The sequence below is a fragment of the Bos grunniens genome, chromosome 2, assembly GCF_055505025.1.
Source record: "Bos grunniens cultivar Pamir isolate PY7600 chromosome 2, Bosgru_T2T1.0, whole genome shotgun sequence".
Lineage (NCBI taxonomy): Eukaryota > Metazoa > Chordata > Mammalia > Artiodactyla > Bovidae > Bos > Bos grunniens.
The window spans coordinates 121,743,241-121,767,611 of NC_141166.1; the positions used below are offsets into that span (position 1 = coordinate 121,743,241).

The 24,371-nt window shown below is 38.2% G+C and overlaps 1 protein-coding gene across 3 annotated transcripts in view; it reads left to right on the forward strand.

Annotated features, from left to right (window-relative positions):
- Positions 1 to 24,371, forward strand: part of ITGA4 (integrin subunit alpha 4) — a 94,392-nt gene that overhangs the window by 12,339 nt on the left and 57,682 nt on the right. The window contains exons 1-9 of one of the 3 annotated variants that reach the window (XM_086361152.1): positions 4,598 to 4,736; positions 11,318 to 11,424; positions 11,520 to 11,649; positions 14,195 to 14,262; positions 15,540 to 15,669; positions 17,010 to 17,095; positions 17,719 to 17,781; positions 17,874 to 18,011; positions 22,284 to 22,395. In XM_086361152.1, the coding sequence (XP_086217278.1) occupies positions 11,595 to 11,649; positions 14,195 to 14,262; positions 15,540 to 15,669; positions 17,010 to 17,095; positions 17,719 to 17,781; positions 17,874 to 18,011; positions 22,284 to 22,395 (652 nt within the window). In that variant the 5' untranslated portion in view covers positions 4,598 to 4,736; positions 11,318 to 11,424; positions 11,520 to 11,594. Of the gene's footprint in view, positions 1 to 4,597; positions 4,737 to 11,317; positions 11,425 to 11,519; positions 11,650 to 14,194; positions 14,263 to 15,539; positions 15,670 to 17,009; positions 17,096 to 17,718; positions 17,782 to 17,873; positions 18,012 to 22,283; positions 22,396 to 24,371 lie in introns of those variants that run through there. The other 2 variants (XM_086361147.1, XM_086361153.1) reach the window with 2 other exon arrangements.

Below are 24,371 nucleotides of genomic sequence, written 5' to 3' on the forward strand. Positions count from 1 at the left end.
AAAACTATAATTAAAATACAATGACCTAGAAGACTGGAATAGCTGTTTTTTTCAGGCCTATGATTATAGGAACTGTTACTTACATAAATTGAGCATGATTATCCATCATTATCAGATTTTTATTACTAAGTCTAAGAACATGACAATTTAAAGATACAGCAAGAATTGTTTCTAATTTTGATGTTTAATTTGATACTTTGACCCTTGAGTGCCACTAGATGAGTTGGTGGAAATGTCCCATATCTCCTCTAAAACTGGTGTTTTACTGTTCATTACTCAGTTATTGTTTTAGCTGTTAAATTCATGAACATCACTGTTACCTTTTAGAAACATCACCACCACATTTTATTAGATGTTTGGGAAAAGTACACAGTTTAATATAAGAAGCATAATCTAATGGGTTTAGTAATAATTAGTGTTTGATAAGAAATAAAAGCAAGGGGCCCTTTGGCTTAAAGAGCTGAAGGAATGCTGCTGATCCAACCTCACAGCACCGTGAGCTCCCTCTGCTGGTGGGTCTACATCAATGCAGTGTGGGTACACTGGGAAAGCATTTACCACTCATTTAATGAACAAGTACTCGGTGCCAGAAAGTCTTGTATGCACAGGCATACATTTTCGGTAATTTTTATAACCCTCCAATGGTAGGCCTTATATTCTGGTCATATTTGAATTGGCATGTTTGCTTTTAATGCCATATGTCTTTTCTGTATTCTGTTTCACTCAGTAATTGTTGCTTCTACAAATATAGATATATTGAATGAATGATGCTTTATAGAATGTTGAACAAGAGTCATTTGTTTTTCAGGATTATTTGAGAAAAATTTAGAGTGGAAGGGTTTGAAATATATAGGACTAATCTTTCAATAGAGTAGAACTTCATGTTAAAAAAAGTAATTGATGGAAGTAAGGTCTTTCACTATTTTTCTAAAACTTGAAAATTATGTCGTGTTTTGAAAGATCAGACCAATGTGTGTGTTGTCTTAGTATCCAGAAGACCAGTTTGAGAGCCCCAATCAAATGTCTGAACTGATTAAGCCAGTGACATAGGCAGATAAACACTTGTCATTGCATCCATAAGTCCCAAGCTGCCCTACCCACAATGTGTCACTCAAGCTGTCAAAATCTACAGGAAGACCTTTGAGTCTGGTCTTACCCCTTTGCTCATTCCTCAGTGGAAATGCCAAAGTGCTGAGCATTGATCTAACCTGAGGAAAAGATCAGGATAAGATAGAGACCAAGTAGGTGACATTTTTCATGAACCCTAGAAAGTTAACAAGAAATTTTACACATTTTCAGCTGGCAGAAAAGATAGAAAGTGAAATTTATTCAGATAATTCATACATTTGAAATATTTGTACAGTTCTATTGTATATACTCCAGATTGGTGAAAAGTAACTACTTTGAGATCTTCAATTACTAAAAGTTTTTTAAAATTCTTTTCCATTACGTTTTAGTGTAAGATATCGAATATAATATCTTGTGCTGTACACTAGGACCTTATTGTTGGTCTCTTTTATGTATAATAGTTTGTATCTGTATCTGTTGATCCCAATCTCTTATCTTTCTCCACCTTTTTCCCTTTGGTAACTATGAGTTTGTTTTCTATGTCTGTAAGTCTATTTTTGTTTTGTAAATACATTCATTCATATCATATTTTAGATTCTGTATATACTTGATATCATATATTTTTGTCTGATTTACTTCACTTGATATGATAATCTCGAGATCCATCCATGTTTCTGCAAATGGCAGTATTTCATTCTAAAATGTCTTATGCTTGATTCTAATCTTTTCCATTTACTTGTCCCATGAATTTGGGCAAATATCTTTACTTCTTTAAGATTCTATTTCTCCACCTGTGAAATGAGATTGTTAGCACAGTCCTCCGTTGCTGCTGTGAGAATTAAATGAATGGAATGTGTATGGTAAGGGCTCACTGACAGTTCAGTTCAGTCTCTCACTCCTGTCCGACTCTTTGCGACCCCATGAATCGCAGCACGCCAGGCCTCCCTGTCCATCACCAACTCCCGGAGTTCACCCAAACCCATGTCCATTGAGTCGGTGATGCCATCCAACCATCTCATCCTCTGTTGTCCCCCTCTCCTCCTGCCCTCAGTCTTTCCCAGCATCAGGGTCTTTTCCAATGAGTCAGCTCTTTGCATCAGGTGGCCAAAGTATTGGAGTTTCAGCTTCAACATCAGTCCTTCCAACGAACACCCAGGACTGATCTCCTTTAAAATGGACTGGTTGGATCTCCTTGCAGTCCAAGGGACTCTCAAGAGTCTTCTCCAACACCAAGTTCAAAAGCATCAATTCTTTGGTGCTCAGCTTTCTTTATAGTCCAACTCTCACATCCATACATGGCCACTGGAAAAACCATAGCCTTAACTAGACGGACCTTGTCGGCAAAGTAATGTCTCTGCTTCTTAATATGCTGTCTAGGTTGGTTGCTGACAGTGATATGCCACAAATATGTTATGGAGGAGGATATATGCCATGATGTATACCATAATCATATCTTTAGCTTAATCCTTAAAATAATAATGTCAACATCAACTAATGTTTGCCTGCTTTCTCTGCCAGGCTCTGGCCCAAGCCCTTCACACCCCTCATTTACTGCCCACAGTCCTTGCAGAATCCCTCTGAGACAGCCATCTCTGGAGGCCCACCTAATTCTCAATCCTAAACCATCCTACTCACATATCGCACTTTGTAAAGATCTTCAAACCTGCAAACATTGTTTTCCTTCAGACCATCTGTTACTATCTTAAAACTTAAGGAACTAGTGTTTTGGAAGAGAAGTAGGGGAGAAGAGTAGGAAGAAAGAAGACCTCTCCAAAGTTTAGATCCCTGAATGGTGAAAATTTTGCAGTCGTATCCTCTGTTGTTGTTCTTCAGTTGCTAAGTCATGTCCGGCTCTTTGTGACCCCATGGACTGCAGCACGCCAGGCTCCCTTGTCGATTACTATCTCCCGGAGTTTGCTCAGATCCATGCCCATTGAGTCAGTGATGCTATCTAACCATCTCATTCTCTGCTGCCCCCTTCTCCTCCTGCTTTCAATCTTTCCCAGCACCAGGGTCTTTTCTAATGAGTCGGCTCTTCAAATCAGGTGGCTCAAGTATTAGAGCTTCAGCTTCCGTCCTTCCAGTGAATATTCAGGGTTGATTTCCTTTAGGATTGACTGATTTGATCTCATTGCTGTCCAAGGGTCTCTCAACAGTCCAACCTCTAGTACCCTCTAATGGAACATTTTGTGGTGGAAAAAGTGAGTATTAGAATTCCTCCCTCAGCAAATATTTTGTTCCTGCGTACTGCATGTATGCCCTGTTCTGTGCTGTGGAAATGCCACAGTCAATGAAATAGTCAATCTTCCCCCATCAAGTGATAGTCAAGAACAAATATCTCGTCTCCCATAGTCTCTGTCATATTTTGTCACTTGAAACAATGGCACTAAAATAGATGACATGAAAAACAGTAAAAAAAAAAAAAAGGCAAAAAAGTTCCTAATTGGCTTTGTATTATTATCCTTTGTATCCATCTATCAAAATCACTACTTATTCATATTTATATACTCATGTACATACTAAAACAAAATCAGTAAGTGGAAATGAAAACCAAATAGTAAGCATACATTTTTGTATTTACTTTCCCAAATACAAATTGAAAGAGGAAAATTATGAAAGAGAAAGATGGACTTAATTTTTAGAATAAGGAGTCTGGTTTTCATGTGGCTTTGTTTTTTTTAATGTCTACTGGGAAAATGCATTCAACTGTGCTAAGTATTAGTCATTCTAGTTGTATAAAAGCATGGAAAATTATCATGTATTAATTTCTACCAACCTCATTTATGTTAAACCATGTAAAGTACATTTTTTAAATTATGAAGCTGATTTGATTTACTAAAAGTTTAGATCAGTAATGTATGAGCTGAATTGAAAATCAGATTATAAATCATTTAAGCATGACTTTTGGATACAGTATAAAGATCATCTGCATTTATCTATGATGTTCTGTCAGGGAAATTCATTAGAATTAACTTTCTCATGACAGTTCTCATAATCATCATTTCTGACCAAATTATAAATACTGTATTTCCACATGAAAAAAATTGGCTTAACATTTGATATGCTATTTCAATGTTTTGTTGAAACCAAGGAGGGCAAAAAGATATTACTATCATTTTCTAAATGGAGTAGTTCCTTTTGAATTATTGTATAACACAGGAAATGGCGAAACCATGTATATTGCAGAGCAGTTGCTCATAAGTCCAGCTGCATGCTACCATTACCTGGGGAACTGTGTGAAAAATTCTGGTCTGAATCTCAATGTGGGCACATCAAATCTGAGCCAGAGAGTGGGACCAGGTGTCAGTATTTGTTTGAAACTCTCCCAGCTGATCTTGATATCCAGTCAGAGCTGAGAACCACGTGAAAAGGCGTGTCCTCCAGAGCACAGAGGTGAAGGGAAAGCTCTGGAGAGATGCAGAGCATAAGCGTAAGCATAAGTGATGTGGTCTGACCCCTCTGCCAAGATTCCGCAAACACTGCAGAAGCAGAGGGGGAAAGTTGCTCAAAATTAAGGAGAGACCCAGCTCAGTAGTGGAGAGTTATAAGCTGTTCATTCTTCCAGCTGATTTTGTCGTGTTACCAGTGTTGAAAGTAGCTCAAGATTATTGTTGCTGTTGGGTGCTGCCTGTGACAGAAGCAGTGTTAGGAAGTAGAAGAAACTTAACGTAAGCAGGAGTCTGTGTGTTTGTCCATTTTCTAGAATTATCTAAGTGTGTGACGCTGGAGAGTCTAAGCAGTGATGACACTGTGATGTCACTTGGGAGAGCTAAAACCGAAAGGATGCAAAGGGGAATAATCTGTGGACCTGGAAAACAGTTACCGAGATAGGAGCTTCTCTAGTCTCTATTTTAAAATCAGTAAGAGAACTCAGCTGAGAAACAGATGATGATTCACTGTTTTTCTGTATAAAAACTTTTGGGCCATTTTCAGTGTAAATTCGATGCATGAAGCCGGGCACTCAGAGCCAGTGCCTGGGACAATGCAGAGGGATGGGACAGGGAAGGGGTTGGGAGAGGGGTTCAGGATGGGGGGTACATGTGCGCCCATGGCTGATGCGCGTGGATGTGTGGCAGGGGCCACCACACTGTGGTGAAGTGATGGTCCTCCAATTAAATATATTAATCAAAAAAACCTTTTGGGCCATTTTCATGCTATTTACATGGCATTTTGTGGTTCCAAACTATTGTATGTTTATTGCATACATATTACTATATGTTTTTAAACTTTGTGGTGGCATCTCTAGAACAGGAAACTTGTGTCTAAATATTGGCCGTAATCTTAATGAAACTGTTCATTAAATACACTGCATTTTAAAGTAGTATAAATATAGTATCAATATATTATAAAGAGATAATATATTGTTTGTGACCTCTGTTCTCTCCTGTATTTAATTTTCCTCCTGCACAATTGCTTCATAAACTGAATGTTGACTAATTTTAGAAAGACTTTGGTGTTTTCAGAGAAGATACTTTATTGGAGCGTCTTTTGGGATGTTGTTGTTCAGTTGCCCAATTATGTCCGACTCTTTGCTACTCCATGGACTGAAGCACCCCAGGCTTCCCTGTCCTTCATTATCTCCTGGAGTTTGCTCAGACTCATGTCCGTGGAGTCCATGATGCCATCCAACAATTTCACCCTCTGTCATCCCCTTCTCCTGCCCTCAGTCTTTCCCAGCATCAAGGTCTTTTCCAATGAGTCAGCTCTTTGCATCAGGTTGCCAAAGTATTGGAGACTCAGCGTCAGTGTGCTTGTGTGTGTGTGTTAGTCGCTCAGTGGTGTCTGACTCTTTGCCACCCCATGGACTGTAGCTCACCAGGCTCCACTGTCCATGGAATTCTCCAGGCAAGAATATTGGAGTGGGTTGCTACTACTTTCTCCAGGAGATCTTCCCAACCCAGGGATCAAACCCGGCTCTCCCACATTGCAGGTAGATTCTTTACCATCTGAGCCACAAGGGCAGCCCTCAACATCAGTCCCTCCAATGAGTAGTCAAGGTTGATTTCCTTTAGGATTGACTGGTTTGGTCTCCTTGCTATTCAAGGGAATCTCAAGAGTCTTCTCCAGCACCATAGTTCAAAAACCTCAATTTTACAGTGCTCAGCCTTCTTTATGGTCCAGCTTTCACATCAGTACATCAGTACGTCAGTCAGTCATTTGTGTCCAACTCTTTGTTGGATCATTGAAAAGGCAAGAGAGTTCCAGAAAAACATCTATTTCTGCTTTATTGACTATGCCAAAGCCTTTGACTATGTGGATCACAGTAAACTGTGGGAAATTCTGAAAGAGATGGGAATACCAGACCACCTGACCAGCCTCTTGAGAAACCTGTATGCAGGTCAGGAAGCAACAGTTAGAACTGGACATCGAACAACAGACTGGTTCCAAATAGGAAAAGGAGCACGTCAAGGCTGTATATTGTCACCCTGCTTATTTAACTTCTATGCAGAGTACATCATGAGAAGCGCTGGGCTGGAAGAAGCACAAGCTGGAATCAAGATTGCCGGGAGAAATATCAATAACTTCAGATATTCAGATGAGACCACCCTAATGGCAGAAAGCGAAGAAGAACTAAAGAGCCTCTTGATGAAAGTGAAAGAGGAGAGTGCAAAAGTTGGCTTAAAGCTCAACATTAAGAAAACGAAGATCATGGCATCTGGTCCCATCACTTCATGGGAAATAGATGGGGAAACAGTGGCTGACTTTATTTTTTGGGCTCCAAAATCACTGTAGATGGTGATTGCAGCCATGAAATTAAAAGACGCTTACTCCTTGGAAGGAAAGTTATGACCAACCTAGACAACATATTAAAAAGCAGAGACATGACTTCATCAACAAAGGTCCGTCTAGTCAAGGCTATGGTTTTTCCAGTAGTCATGTATGGATATGAGAGTTGGATAATAAAGAAAGCCGAGTGACAAAGAATTGATGCTTTTGAACTGTGGTGTTGGAGAAGACTCTTGAGAGTCCCTTGGATTGCAAGGAGATTCAACCAGTTCATCCTAAAGGAGATCAGTCCTGGGTGTTCATTGGAAGGACTGACGCTGAAGCTGCAACTCCAATACTTTGGCCACCTAATGTGAAGAGCTGACTCATTTGGAAAGACCCTGATGCTGGGAAAGATTGAAGGCAGGAGGAGCAGGGGATGACAGAGGAAGAGATGGTTGGATGACATCACTGACTCAATGGAGATGAGTTTGGATAAACTCTGGGAGTTGGTGATGGACAGGGAAGCCTGGTGTGCTGTGTTTCATGGGGTTGCAAAGAGTTGGACACGACTGAGTGACTGAAATGAACTGAACTTTGACCCCATGGACTGCAGCACGCCAGGCTTCCCTGTCCATCACCAACTCCTGGAGCTTGCTCAAACTCATGTCCATCAAGTCGATGAGGCCATCCAACCATCTCATCCTCTGTCATTACCTTCTCCTCCCACCTTCAATCTTTCCCAGCATCAGGTCTTTTCAAATGAATCAGTTCTTCCCATCAGGTAGACAAGGTATTGGAGTTTCAGCTTCAGCATCAGTCCTTCCAATGAACACCCAGGACTGATCTCCTTTAGAATGGACTGGTTGAATTTCCCTGCAGTCCAAGGGACTCTCAAGAGTCTTTCCAACACCACAGTTCAAAAGCATCAATTCTTTGGTGCTCAGCTTTCTTTATAGTCCAACTCTCACATCCATACATGACTACTGGGAAAAACCATAGCTTTGACTGTATGGAACTTTGTTGGAAAAGTGATGTCTCTGCTTTTTAATATGCTGTCTAGGTTTGTCATAGCTTTTTTTCCAAGGAGCAAACGTCTTTTAAATACATGACTGCATTCACCATCTGCAGTGATTTTGCAGACCAAGAAAGTAAAGTCTGTCACTGTTTCCATTTTTTCCCCATCTGTTTGCCATGAAGTGATGGGACTGGATGCTATGATCTTAGTTTTTTGAATGTTAACTTTTAACCCAGATTTTTCACTCTCCTCTTTCAACTTCTGTATTTCCTCTTTGCTTTCTGCAATTAGGGTGTCATCTGCATTACTGAAGTTATTGATATTTCTCCCAGAAATCTTGAGTCCAGCTTGGGCTTCATCCAGCCCAGAATTTTGCATGATGTATTCTGCACGTAAGTTAAATAAGCAGGGTGACAATATATAGTCTTGACATACTCCTTTCCCAATTTGGAATCAGTCCGTTTTTCCATGTTGAGTTCTAACTGTTGCTCCTTGACCTGCATACAGGTTTCTCAGGAGGCAGGTAAGGTGGTCTGGTATTTCCATCTCTTTAAGAATCTTCCACAGTTTGTTGTGATCCACACAATTAAAGGCTTTCGTTGCAGTCAATGAAACAGATGGAGATGTTTTTCTGGAATTCTCTTGCTTTTTCTTTGATCCAACAGATGTTGGCAATTTGTTCTCTGGTTCCTCTGACTTTTCTAAATCCAGCTGGTACATCTGGAAGTTCTTGGTTCATGTACTGTTGAAGTCTAATTTGAAGAATTTTGAGCATGTCCTTGCTAGCATGTGAAATGAGCACAGTTGTGTGGCAGTTTGAGCTTTCTTTGGTATTGTCCTTCTTTGGGACTGGCGTGAAAACAGACTTTTTCTAGTCCTGTGGCCACTGCTGAGTTTTCTAAATTTGCTGGCATAAGCGCAGCACTTCAACAGTGTTATGTTTCAGAATTTGAAAGAGCTCAGCTGGAATTCCATCCCCACCACTAGCTTTGTTTGTAGTAATGCTTCCTAAGGCCCGCTTGACTTCACACTCCAGAATGTCTGGCTCTAGGTGAGTTTTCACACCATCATGGTTATCCAGGTCATTAGGAACTTTTTTGTACAGTTCTTCTGTGTGTTCTTGCCACCACAACTTTGAGTAGATGAATCCACCATTTATCATCTATTTTTGACATTAATTTAAAAAATAGAAGTTTTAGTAAAAAGTCAAACATTTATATCATAATGAAAATTAAAATTTCTTGTTTGTTATTCTTCCACTTTCTTTCAATTACATGGGCGTAACGTAGCCATAGTAACCACTTTCTGTGTTAGACTTGACCCACTCTATGCTACAATATCGGAGAAGGCAATGGCACCCCACTCCAGTACTCTTGCCTGGAAAATCCCATGGATGGAGGAGCCTGGTAGGCTGCAGTCCATGGGGTCGCTAGGAGTCGGACACGACTGAGCGACTTCACTTTCACTTTTCACTTTCATGCACTGGAGAAGGAAATGGCAACCCACTCCAGTGTTCATGCCTGGAGAATCCCAGGGATGGGGGAGCCTGGTGGGCTGCTGTCTCTGGGGTCGCACAGAGTCGGACACGACTGAAGCGACTTAGCAGCAGCAGCTGCATGCTACAATATAATTGTCTTTCTCTCCTTCCCTCCCCCTTGTCCCTTCTTTTCTTTATTAAGTTGAATAGAGAAACTTATGCTTCCATCCATGGTCAAGGTTTAGGCTGCTGCAATATCTCCTTTCCATTTCAAGTTTTTGTTTAGTTGCTAAGTCATCTCTGACAGTTTTGCAACCCTATGGACTGTAGCCCACCAGGCTCTTCTGACCAGGGAATTTCCCAGGCAGGAATACTGGAGTGGGTTTCCATTTCCTCCTCCAGGAGATCTTCCCGACCCAGGGGTTGAACCCATGTCTCCTGCATTGGCTAGGAGACTCTGTTACTGAGCCACCTGGGAAGCCCGTTCCAAGTAGCCATTGCTAGTGAAGCCCAGTCTTGTCTTTCTAGACCTGTCCTTAGTCGTCTTCCTCTGTCTCATGCTCTTGGCAGGCACTACCAGGAGGTGGGAGTTGACATTACTATTCTGCAAGAAACTCGGCCAAAAAAAGATGATCCACATAGCATAGTAATGGTGTTCCAGATCATGAAAAACACCTGGGTAGTCAGGGCCTCCCTTGGACCTATGAAATCAATCTCCAGAGAAGGGGCTAAGAAACTTTCTTCAGGTTAGCTATATCAGAGGGTTGGTTTGTCCTGAACTTCATGGTAGAGAATGAACAAATTAATACAATGTGTACACAAATATCTTTCCACACACCTTAAATTCTCTCTTACCTAGACTTACTGCAAATAATTTCACTTTCCAATACTACATTATCTGTGTAAGTATTCTGAGTTTGCCCAGGAAGCTTTATCTAGGGGTTAAGGTGATAGGTGCCTAATGATTTAGAGTATGGTACCTATCAATGAATGAAATTTGGTACTAAAATTAAGTTTAAAAACTCAAGTTCCATGTCTGTATGCAGTCAAATTGATGCAAATGTATTTATCTGCCTTTAGAAGTAAGTTCAAGTGGAATGGATCTGTCACGATGCATTTGAAGTGTGTGGAAATAGGCAGCAAAAGGAATCTTAATATGCTGCATCTTATTCTCCCCCAAAACCACTTACTTGAAATCACAGTTAATATAGGATCCCAGCCATAAAGCAAAGAAGTGATTTTAACAGAATAAGGAAAAAGTCACTGGGAATATCATTTTTTTTTTGTACGTTTTAGAAGTATTGCTTATGTGTAATATTTTATTTTTGGCTTTCTGGCTATTCATGTCTTTGTCAAAGTGCCTTCTGAAGTTTCTTCTATACTAAGATAATCTCAGTTTTTCAAAGTCTTTTTTCTTTGTTGAAAACATCACAGTTCCACTAACTGTAAACCATAGGGCAGTTTGTTTAAAATGGTAAGCATTGTTAGTATGTTAATTACATACAGCCGCTTCCCACGGTCATCATCTTCCAGCTTCAACAAACCGTGACTTAAATGTTGAGGACCATATTGTAGTCCTCCTATTCTTAGTGTCTCAGTACATGAAACGTTTTAGAAAGCACTCTGGTAATGTTGCTGGCATTGCTAGATAAATGATCAAGACAAAGGTGCACATTCTTTGCCAAGCATTGCATAATGCAGTTAAACTTGCACAGCCCATGTTGGTTTAAACTGGTTTACCCTCTCTTAGTCATGCTGGTTAGCTGTCTCCTATATGAAGGCCGTCTCTTCCTGGTATTGCCAATCAGAGGTCTTTTCTACAAACAAAAATCACAATGAGAGAGCAATTACGTTAGCACAGAGTAACTCATGGTTACCCCCGCAGTGTGCACCGAATATGTGATGACAGGGAAGCAGGGAAAGATGGTATTCCACAGAAGCTGGAGGAAAAACCACTGGGGAAGAGCACGCATGCTTATTTTCTCTGTTCTTGCAGAATAACATTGTTTTCAAATAACTGCTGATAAAATTATTTTCCAACACTGTAGGTAGCCCTTTTGGAGATCCTTGTGGAAAGACTTGCTTGGAAGAAAGAGATAATCAATGGCTGGGGGTCACGCTTTCCAGACAGCCTGGAGAAAATGGCTCCATTGTGGTAGGTTGTTGGGATAGTTCCCTGATCACATCGTGGAACCAGATACCCTGGGTGTGACTTTCACATCATTTGGTCTACTTTTATGTTTTATTCAGACTTGTGGGCATAGATGGAAAAATATATTTTACATAAGGACTGAGTCTAAGCTCCCCACGGGTGTCTGCTATGGAATGCCTTCTGATTTACGAACAGAACTGAGTAAAAGAATAGCTCCATGCTATCAAGGTAAGGCATGGTAAATATGTGAATGCCTTTAAATTTTTTTTTTCAATTTTGGATACTTGGTTAGCAGTGGGAGGATCTTTGAAAACAGCTATGTTCTCTTTAATGTCTCATATTATTATTTCCTTTTTTCTTTTTTTGCTAATCCAATTGCAGTTTCAATTTTCAAAGATGAACTGTGAGATAGTAAATGACAGGGAAGCCTGGTGTGCTACAGTCCATGGGGTCACAAAGAGTCAGACACAACTGAGTGACTGAACAACTGTGGTTTTTTTGGAGCTAGGAATTCTGCAAACTATTCGTTTGAATAGTTCTAGCATCTAGTTTATAATTTTCAATTTTAGCATTAAGTATATTCTCAATTCAGTAAAATTATGAAATAGATTGAAAAATCTGATTAGGAGGAAGAAAATTGTTTCTTGCTTTATCTTTAACTTCCAACAAGATTCAGAAAAATTTAAAATATAAATGTGGGCAGATCTTTTCTACTCACTGTGTCTTTTTTTTTTTTCCCCCTTGAATTCACTTATTTTCTTTGAAACTGCAAGGAATTGCTAATGTAAGTTTGAAAGGTCTTTCCCATAAAAATTTTAGGTTATAGGTAGCATTAGTGCATACAGAGCCAGGACATAAACTGAGACAAGCAGTTGGAGTTGAATGTCAGCAGAACACTGAAGAAATGATACCTGTAACAGAACTAAAATTCTGAATATGTGTCTTTAGAAAGAATATATGTGAATGACAGTTTCCAGTTTGTTTTAACCAAAATGATTACCTCAGTGCCCAAAGGCAATTTCTATTACTTGACAAAACTTGGAGCACGAAGCCAAATTACATTGATTCTATTAATACTGGCCTCTTTCATGCCTGGAATTTGATATCATAGCAAAGGTCATATCAGCTGTGTTCCTAATTTGTCTTTGAATGCCAAGAAGATAAAAGGTGGATTTTAATTTCTTAGTTGCAGTAAAACTTACTCTAGCTATTGTCCCATTTTTCATAATAGTTTATGGTTAACATTTTAAAATATTTTACAGTTGGGACATTTCTCTTTGATTGACTGTGGAGGTCCTCATGATCATTTGAGGTCTTCAGTCTCTCTATAATGCAGACTGGCCAGCCTGAGTCATAATCTCCAGTCCAGATGAAGCCTTTCCCCTTGCTGATCTCAGTTTCCTTCAAAATCAAGTGCACAAAAGTGTGATGATAGGAATTAGCTGTATAGGCTGAAAAAATCTTTAGCTTGCATCTCTATTAGATTGTTTTGACAGTCTAATAGAGATGCAAGCTAGAGATACCCTTCAACTGCAACATCCATCCCCATGTAGCTGGCCCCATGTCTGGTGCTTTTAACTGACCCAGCAACTACTTCTGACTATTCTAATCGTGTGAGATGATGCACTTGGATGCTTCAGGTGCTGCAATTCTTGTCCTGCACTGGCTGGTTCCTTCATTAAATGCCGGTGCCTCCTTCGGTATAGATTTTGGTCCATTACATTTTTTCATGTGTTTTCTGGGTAACTTTATGAAAGGGTTGATAATGTCCATGGATGACAATGTGCACTCCTACAAATATATATATATATATATATATATATATGAATGAATGAATGGATGGATGTGGAGTTGCTCAGTTGTGTCCGACTCTTTGCGACCCCATGGACTGTAGCCTACCAGGGTCCTCTGTCCATGGGATTTTCCAGGCAATAGTACTGGAGTGGATTGCCATTTCCTTCTCCAAGGGATCTTCCCAACCCAGGGATCGAAACCAGGTCTCCTGCATTGTAAATAGACGCTTTACTGTCTGAGCCACCAGGGAAGTCCAATACACACACACACACACACACACACACACACACTTAGCCACATCCTATGGAGGAAAAAAAAAACATGATGGCAGAAACCTAAGACAACTTAAACTTAAAAAATATATAGGAGCAGGGAAAACAGAAAAAGGAATTAAAAAGCATGACAAGGAGTGGTAATCATAAATGACTTACCAATTTATTCAACATTTCTGGTTAGCAAAACCGAAACAAAGATGTGGTCCTCTGTCTTCACAGAGGTTTACTTATGTCAGTTCTTCAGGAAAAGCAAGCTTTGTGCCCATAGTAAGTTTCACAAAGCACACATTTGTGGGGGGGTTTGTAAGAAGAGACCTTCCATCTCCATGCAGATCTTGACTATGTGATTTTCAGCTGGGCAAAATCTAGGAAGCCTATTTTAAATGGAAACCTGGACTGGGAGCCATAAATCCTATCTCTTGTCTTAGATGCTCACCTGACAACTTTTTGTATTTTGCTTGTTCTTCCCCTGAAAAAGAGACTGCGTAGATACCTCTGTTGCTATTTCATAGGGATATTTTGAAGATCAACCTGGAAGAGATTTGTGACCTTAAATTTTACTACTTTTACTAATTTTTAAAATAATATTATTGTAAAATAGATTTTAAAAGGCATACTTATAAGGATTTATAAATAAACAAAATTATGCAGATTTTGTCTTTATTTTAAAATGAAATCTTAATTGTTTTTCCACTTTATTTTAGATTATGTGAAACAATTTGGAGAGAATTTTGCATCATGTCAAGCTGGAATATCTAGTTTTTACACAGAGGTAATAGTCCAAAAATAGCTGCTATAGATGTTTACATATAGAATTTTAATTCTTCTGAAGACTTAGAAGACTGATATTATGCTTTGAAATAAAGATTGAGTAATACTCAGATAATGTCTCTTAAATATGAGTATATTGCAACTTAATTTTTACCACTTGATATTCAGCATATGTATTGATAAAATAGTAATATTTAGATGGTTGTGTCACCCAAGACCAATTAAAAGTCTATACTAAAGAAAGTTATTTTCATTAAGAATTTAACAGAAATCAAAAAATAGCCATATCATTTGTTAATTTAAGCACTGAAAATATCTAAGTATGTTATTTTTAGTTACTAATTGGGGCAGAGCATATAAGTTAACATTTTTCATTAGAAGTATGAGAATTGGGAGATTTAAGAACTTAATAATATCCTCTTAAATAAGATATGTTCCCAAACTATTATTTTCTTTCTAACACTACCACATATACAGTTGTACTCAACTCCTGAACCTCCCACTTTCTCTGAGTAACCCCTTATGAAGTTATGAATGCTTTCTAAATCTATGTAGCCAGGCTGTATCAAACTTTAGGTTAATAATTTCCATAAATATTGCCTAGTGTGGAAAAATAACACTTTCTTCCTTACCTTATGTTTAAATTGACATCTTTTTTCAAAGTTTGGATCGTTTAGGAAATTTAGAAATATCAAATAGATTTAATTGCTGAAAGTTTTCATATTTCACCAGACAAATATGTCTACTCATTCCAATCTTTCCTCTGTTTCCTTTTTCTAAATTCTTACATTTATCATCAAATATGTCCCAGTTCCTTTTGAGTTATATTTTTCCAAGCTAACATTATTAAGGAACTTAGTCATTGACTTTTTGCAAATTGAAATAAATTAAGTCCATTTTTTACTCTTTGGCAGCACATGATTATCTCTGTAATGGGCGCTAATGAATTACCCAGATATGATTTCCTATAATAGAAACCACATTGCCTTTTTCCCCACAGCTTACTCTAGTGTTCAATGATTCTGCCTTTGATTGTAAAGTCCAGCAATGAGTGTGAAGTGAGAGTTTCAGCATTTCTTCTCTGAAATTCTCATTTTAGGTGAAAGTTCACTAACTAGCTTCTCTGGCTTTTGGGGCATGCTTTTAAACTCATTAAATGCTTATATTTCAGAAATTTATGAAAATTATTTTTGTCACTGTTTAACACGTGTATCTGGAGGAGGTTTCGGGTGGTGAGATTAAACTTTTAAATGATGATAAATTTTCTTTTTCTTACAGGATTTAATTGTGATGGGAGCTCCAGGATCATTCTATTGGACTGGCTCTCTTTTTGTGTACAATATGACTACAAATAAATACAAGGCTTTCTTAGACAAACACAACCAAGTAAAATTTGGAAGTTATTTAGGTACTGTAAAAATAGACAAACTTGAATTAGCTCTACCTTACAGACACTAGTAATTATAAATAAGGGAAATTATATCTTCAAAAGATCAAAATGGCCAGTAGTAACTAAAAAGCCATTTCAGAAACTGCCTCTTTAAGGCTATAGTCTATGAAACTTTAGTTAACTTAATATTTTACATGTGTAACTATTATCATCCATATATAATTCTTAGGTTGGAACTCCTGGTTTAATTTATTCTCTTGCAGTAAATCACTTGTAAGCTTATATTTTTATGCAGTCACCTTGTTATTATAAACGTAGCATCTATTGAATGCCTGTCATCTCCTGGGGGCTTTTGTCAATATTCTACATGAATAACTCATTTAATCATGTGAATGAGTAAATATAGTTTCCTTAAGGGCCAGTTGAAAGTCAGTGGGACTGAGAAGAGCACTGTGGACAGATGGGTAGCACTGTGAAGAGTATGGGTCCAAAAACAGCTCATTGACCTTGGCCTCAGAAGCTCTTAGAATATTCCCCAGAGCATAACTATTTTTATCCTTCGTCTTATTATTCTTTAATAAGTCAGCAGTAGGATGATCTATAGTCCTTATTTTTATAGAAAGTTAAGATCTTTTTCTGGCATTAATTTCCTTGTCATCGTAAAAGGAATGCTTTTCCCATAGCTTCTTACGATATACAGATTTGTTTAAACCTGCTTTAAATGTAAACAGCCTATACTTAGAAATAATTATAATAAGAAAAAGCAAGATTTTCCCCCTCTTCAAGCAGAAAGAATTTATTTTAAAACAGAGGAAGTTCATTTACAATTCAGCATTTACTTGTTGAAGGATGAAGGATATGCTTAAGCATTATAAAAAATGTAACAGTTTATGTCTTTTATCACATAATGAAATAAGAATATTTTACCTTGTCTGTAATTATACAATTTTATCATAATAGAAAGTTTTCAGGGCAAGAAAAGTTGAAGTTTAGGAAGATTTTTTTTACATGAAGTTCAAAATGTTATATTTTACACTAAAGTTTCTGTTGTAACCTTAAGTTACACTAAAGTTTCTGTTGTAATCTTAGAAACTAGCATGTCCTGCCTGACACTACAGAAACTAACAAACCATATTTAAAAGAGCTAGCTTCAGTGTCTAAGGTTTAAAAATATAAGCCATATTGGTGGTGGTTTAGTTGCTAAATTGTGTCTGACTCTATTTAGTGTAGTCATTTTGAATTCAGTCTTAAAATTTAATTCTGAATGGATTTATGATTAATTCTGTAAGTGGATTTATGACAATGAATTTCACTCATTCCAAATGACGATTCTCACACCTCCATCCATTTTCTTGAAGGATACTCAGTTGGAGCCGGTCATTTTCGGAGTCCGCGCAGTACTGAGGTAGTTGGAGGAGCCCCTCAACATGAACAGATTGGTAAAGTAAGAATTACATTTTTTAAATGTATTCCTTCAAAATGGTTCAAATAGATTGCATAAGAGAATAAGATGTTAAAGGACGAACTGCAAAATTTCTCAGCAGTGAATCTGGAAATAATGAGCACTGTACATTTAGTGGTAAGATTGTGAAAGTCATGTGGCTTTTAGATAAAATTGAGCAGAAAAGCTTTCAGGAAGATTACACAAGTTAAATGAGGCTCTTTCTTATGAGTAACTGTTTCTGAGATAGAATTTTCTCAAGATTCCAAGGAATACATTTATGGTTAACAAGTTTATAGCCGAAGAGAAATTGAGGCATCTACATTCCTGGTACAGTTGTGGTAAGACTAGAAAGAACAAAATGCTACTTCTCATTCTAGTTTTTGTTACATTATTACATGAACCTTACTTTGAAAATTGAGACAAACAACAGTTTCTGTGTTCTCTCTGAAGGAACAGTAGGATTGTTCCTGAGAGCTTGGTTCCCTGAACCTTTTGTATCACTCTGGAAAGAATCTTTTTAAAATATATTTGAGCAATTACAAGTTATGAAAATTAATGTTTTGAATGAAACATTTTTAATGTGAGAATCATCTAATCTTTCCTAATTCTTTTTCCCATTGCAGGCATACATATTCAGCATTGATGCAAAAGAACTAAATATCTTACATGAAATGAAAGGTAAAAAGGTAATATGTCTCTAACTTTGGTATCACCAAGGGCTTTGGTGAGTAACTCTTGCTTTTTTCTCAATGACTGGATCTGGTTTGCCTTGGAGCAGCTTGGGTCTTATTTTGGAGCATCTATCTGTGCCGTGGACCTCAACGCAGATGGCTTCTCAGACCTACTCGTGGGAGCTCCCATGCAGAGCACCATCAGGGAAGAAGGAAGAGTGTTTGTGTACATCAACTCTGGTTCCGTAAGTCTGATTGCACGCAGATTGGAAGCTGTTTATGGGATTTTGATCATAACTGTTGGTCTACTTACTCCAAAGTTCTGAGACTATAAATTTTTTTAGGCTTACTCTACTGATAAAAGTAAAAATTGTGATATTATACTGATGCTTTAAAAATGAAATGGGACTTCATGATGAATGGGCTGCTGCCCCATTTTGGTATCTTGAAAGTATGAGATCAATTGTCTGGAGTTTCTCTGTACACAGCTTGTATGTGTTCACCCAGGGAGTTGCAGTTTCTTTCAGTTGCATTGTGCAACTCTAATTTGAAAGAATAATTTTTATATGGCCCTAAAAATGTGGATGTCCTATTACTTTGATGGTGAATGTCCCCATAGAATTTGGTAATTATAAAGCACTAGTAGACATAGAAGATAAAGTATGAACTGTTTTTAATTTCTTGATTTGAAAACAGTTGAAAGCCAGATGTGTTCTGATAAGATATTAATTTGCACAATTCACATAGATTATATTCCTGATAAGAATGTAAAACTGACGTAGTTTATTCCAAAGCAGATGCAGTAGTTGTAGAAATAAGTGTTTACTTGCTTATGATTGAGTTTTCAATTCTAGGGGTATTTTGGAGTAGAATTTGACCGCTTGACAATTCAATTTAGGGAACTCTACTGGCCTTATCTTGCCAGTCTGTCTTCTTGGCATCAAATCAAAAGAAAGAATAGATAGAGTTAATGGGGTCTTCTTGGCCTATATCTTTAAGAGCAATAACAGGTTTGTGAGAAAATTGGTTCATTTCTTAAGTCACGGTATTTTTATTTGGGATTTTACAAAATAAAATGTTTCTAGAAGGTATTTTGTTTAATCAGTGAGAGCATTTATTTATTTATTTTTTATTTATTTTTTAGTGAGAGCATTTAATAAGCATGCATATTAAGCACTATACTAAACTCATTGCAATTTAAGAGAGAAAAGAGTCTTATAAAGCTGAGAGATCCTTAAAATTCCAAATATAGAGCAGGAAAATCATTTATGCACGGGCATATCCTAGACTGTTTAAACCTAAATTTAATAGTAAAACAGTATCATCTGTGAAGTGATCATTTGTTATCTCATTAATAGTGAAATCACGAGTTACTTTTTCTTATATAGGTATTTCACATTCTCCTATCAATTAATGGTCTCTCTAATAGAAGCCGCATCCTCATTTTACATACTTTTATTTCTTTTTACAACTAAAGTTTTTGAGAACAGTTTAAACAGTGGTATAGATACCTAATATAAGGCAATAAAGAACCATTTTTCCCATTGAAATCTTCAGCAATTCCAATACGAAAAACAGATAAAAGTGAAGTGCCTTTGTTTAAAGGGCAAGGGAAGAGTTCTCCCATTAGACCACCCTCTTGTTCACTCTTCACTTGGCATTCACTTCAATAGAGGCATTGAATACTGGGGTTAATTTCATCATTGATTTCCACTTTTAAAACCTCTGCTATGTTATTCTTCCTTTGTGGCCTTCCAACTTCTTGTTCCTAACTGTGAAAAGACAATAACTACTACTTGACATTCAGTTTGGTTCAGTTCAGTCACTCAGTTGTGTCTGACTCTTTGCAACTCCATGGACTGTAGCATGCCAGGCTTCCCTGTCCATCACCAACTCCTGGAACTTGCTCAAAACTCATGTCCATTGAGTCGGTGATGCCATTCAACCATCTCATCCTCTGCTGCTCCCTTCTCCTCCTGCCTTCTATCTTTCTCAGCATCAGGGTCTTTTCTAATGAGTCAGTTCTCCGCATCAGGTGGCCAAAGTTTCAGCTTCAGCATCAGTCCTTCCAATGAATATTTAGGACTGATTTCCTTTAGGATTGACTGCTTTGGATCTCCTTGCAGTCCAAGGGACTCTCAAGAGTCTTCTCCAACACCACAGCTCAAAAACATCAGTTCTTCAGCACTCAGCTTTCTTTATGCTCCAACTTTCACATCCATACATGACCACTGGAAAAACCGTAGCTTTGACTAGATGCACCTTTGTCAGCAAAATAACGTCTCTGCTTTTTAATATGCTGTCTGGGTTTGTCATAGCTTTTCTCCCAAAGAGCAATAGTCTTTTAATTTCATGGCTACGTTTATCATCTGCAATGATTTTGGAGCCCAAGAAAATAAAGTCCGTCACTATATCCATTATTTCCCCATCTATTTGCCATGAAGTGATGGAACCGGATGTCTTGATCTTCGTTTTTTGAATGTTGAGTTTTAAGCCAGCTTTTTCACTCTCCTCTTTCACTTTCATGAAGAGGCTCTTTAGTTCCTCTTCACTTTCTGCCATAAGGGTGGTGTCATGTGCATATCTGAGGTTATTGCTATTTATTGGTGTGGTTTACTATTGTCTGGACTTCCCTGATGGCTCAGATTGTAAAGTGTCTGCCTACCATGCAGGAGACCTGGGTTCAACCCCTGGGCTGGGAAGATCTCCTGGAGAAGGAAATGGCAACCCACTCCAGTATTCTTGCCCGGAAAATCCCATGGACAGAGGAGCCTGGTGGGCTACAGTCCATGAAGTTGCAAAGAGTTGACTTCACTTTCCCTTTACTATTGTCTGTCTGTTCTTTTATTGGAGTATAGACACTGTGTGCAGAGGAATCGTCTGTTTTATTTACTACTATTTCGTCAGGGCTTGAAAGAATCCTGGACAAGTTAGGTGCTCAGGAATTGTTTTTGAGTGAACTGAAGAAAGAATGATACTTGAATGAATGCTGGCTTCCACTTCTGCTGAAAGAGCTCTCAGGGGTCCTGAGTGAACTCTTGGTCACCGTCTGTGACTGGAGAATACTTGAAGAAGAGTGATCACCACTTCTTTAAACTCTCCCCCTGAAGCTCAGTGCCCTTGTATTGTCTTATCTCCTCATCCTCTCTGGAGTCTCTAATGCCTTATGGTCTTTAGGCATTTCTCTATGAGCAAAACAAGAATCGAATTTTTTTAGCTGGAAAATAAAAGGTGAAGGGCACTTCACAAGGGAAGAATATGTGTGTGCTATGGAAATGATGAACAGACTTGTTTGAGAAGTTAAAAGGTCTATGATGAGTTGTACATGGTGTTGTTTTTTTTTTTTTTTTTTTAATACAAGGGAGTGACATGATCAGAGTTTGGAAAGAGATCTGGCAGCTGTTATTGCAACAACTCCTACTAAAACATTGTGATGGTGGTGGTTTAGTTATTAAGTCATGTCTGACTCTTGTGACCCCATGAACTATAGCCCTCCATGCTCCACTGTCCTTGGGACTTCCCAGGCAAGAATATTGCAGTGGGTTGCCATTTCCTTCTCCAAGAAATCTTCCTGACCCAGGGATCGAACCCAAGTCTCTTGTGTCTCCTGCATTTGGCAGGCAGATTCTTTACCTACTGAGCCACCAGGGAAATCCACTGAAACATTATTTCGCGTCTAATAACTCACTTTCCAAAATCAGAGACAGCAGTTGACCAACTCCTACTACAATGCTGCTGGAAAAATATTCCCAAGGCCAGTCAGTCATGTAACTCCTCAACTCAGAAACCTTCAGTAGCTCTGTCTGGTTTTCTAAGTTGAGAATAAATTTCACCCGGCATTCAAAGTCCCACCCACTCCAGTCTTACTCTTTTTGTCTTATTCATTTGCGCATACTGCTCATTAGCCAAGTAAACCAAGGTAGCAAAGTTCTTTGCAATTTGTATTTTGCTGGTCAGTTTCCCAAAGTATCAAAACTTTGCCCATTCTTTAGTGCCACCTTGACAACCACCTCCTTTATGAAATCTCTGCTGGCTCTCACAGTTAGTATGCTCTCCCTGCTTGCTCATATTGCAAAGCAGTACCTCTTAGTCATTTACATGCTTGTGCTATGCCTTCCCTTAACTGGGGGCTTCTTCGGGGAAGGGAGTGTCTTACACACTCATTGCCTTGTCCTCTTTCACTCATTCATCCTTTGCGCAGTGCATTGCCTTTATTAGGAACTCACTAAATATTTGCTCAATTGAATTATCAAAATAATGTATTGGATATTCAAAGCTAGGGATCATGAGTTTGACATTTTTTTCTGTCCTCTGAGCTCTAATCATACTATTATATGTGTTGACATACTTGATAAATATTTATTGAATTGAACTGAGATGTGTGTACTAAAGCTCAGACTAGTTTGTCCAACCTGTTTGAAGCATTAAGAAAAAAAAATCCATATCCAATTACAATAGTAAATCATGTGTCAAGTTGTCAGTGTTATAATGACACCTTTCTCCCTGTTTCTATCTAGGGAGCAGCAATGAACGAAATGGAAACAGAGCTCATTGGAAGTGACAAATACGCTGCAAGATTCGGGGAATCTATAGTCAATCTTGGCGACATTGATAATGATGGCTTTGAAGGTAATTAAAATCATTTAATTTGGTATTTGATTTCCGGTTTTAAAAATTGGACATGGGAGAGAATATAATTGGAGTTTTATGTTGTTTGCCTTTCTATAGAAAATGGAGGCAGACTGGTATGCTAAGTTTTTTTTTTTTCTTTAGTGTTATACCTGATTTCTTCTCAGTTGTCAACTATTCCTTCAACAAAGAGTGATATTGAACATACCTCATTTCATTGATTCTAAGGCACCATTGGTGCTAGTGGTAAAGAACCCATCTGCCAGTGCAGAAAATGTTAAGAGACACAGGTTCAATCTGGGTTGGGAAGATCCCCCAGAGAAGGAAATGGCAACCCACCCCACTACTCTTGCCTGGAGAGTCCCTTGCACAGAGGAGTCTGGAGGGTTACAGTCCATGGGGTCTCAAAGAGTCGGACATGACTGAGCGACTTAGCACACAGCAGGCACCCTTGATTGTAAGTTGTTTTAAGTCATTATTTTATGTGCCCCTAAAAAATGGTGCCTCTTAAACTGAGACTCACTATTTTTCTATTTTAAGAAGAATGCTGATTTCAGAAATGTGAAAATGTGGAAGAAAATGTGTATCACAGACTCATTGGATCATATATTTAATTATCAGTGTAGTAAGACACTGATAAAACCCAGCAGCGGCTGGCTGCAGAGCTTTAGCCCGGCTCTGAAAGCCCCTTACTGAGCCAGGCTCTCCTTGTTCAGGTTGTCCTGTTGTGGGGAAAGGGGGTCTGATGGGGGGGGGTTGGGGTCCCAGGAGAGAATCCTGAGTAGTAGGAAGGGAGAAACCGGCAGACTCGAAGACAGGGGCTATTTGCCACTTGATAGGGATGCATTTCAGCAATGGGATGGATGGTCTCATCAGCACTGTGACTGTTGCTGAGGTATCAGTCCTGCTGTTGAAGGATCTGCCTCTACCAGCCTTCTCTCTTAAAATGTGCTGACTTCAATCTAGTTCTAAGTGGTTAACTAAGTCCATTAAAACTGTGCCTAAAATAATGAATGGGTTTGAAAGGAGAGTGTATAATTTCTAGAGTTCAGCAAATAAGTATTTGATATTTTCAAGACTCAGAATTATCTTCCGGAAATGGTTTTGGCAATTTGTATCTGGTAGGAGTAGGTCAAAACTCCCTTGTATACTGGACATAATTGAGGAAGTGCTGTAAAGGCTCACTTTGCATCTTGTTTTGCCTAAATGCTTCATTCTACTTTAAATATTTAAACTATAGTATTCTACAAGGAGAATGCTGATTGGCTATTGAAAATATGCTTCCAATGAGCCCTCTTGAATGTGAAATAGTATAATTTGGCCTACAGATGACATTTCTGGATTTTACTATTTTTAAAACAAAAGGACATAAACATACTTTTATAGTATGTGTATATATCTTTGTGGTTATGATTACACATTAGATTTTACATTAAAATATCTGTAAAATGTTAAGACGGATATTACATTTCACAATTAATCATCAATTCTGTGTTATCTATCGAGGACTTATTTTTTGTCAGTTGTACCATGCCAGCTGTAGAGTATGTGCCATAATGAATGTAAATGAAGGAAACAGTGGCATACTTTTTTTAGTTTTACATTCAAATGGAGTATCAGATTAAGACATGAAAAAATTCTTTCCACATCCTGTTTTAATTGACAGATCTTAAGAAGAATATTCACTATTTTGATTGAACATATTTGTATATGTGCACATGAGGAATGGTTTTTTTGTAGTATCTAAATGTCAGTGATGAACTTGAATGATTCTTATAAACAGATTGAGTTACAAAAATGTGATGGATAGTAGGCAGGTTCCCTTATCAAAGTCACTCCAGTACTTGGGAAAATCCAAGACAATTTTCTAGTTATGTGAAAGACAGGCAGAAAATGTGTTGTCCAGGAGACTTAGAAAGGGGGAATTTAGAGGAAATCTTCAGGGCACGATGCAGAATTTGAGTGAATATGAGAAA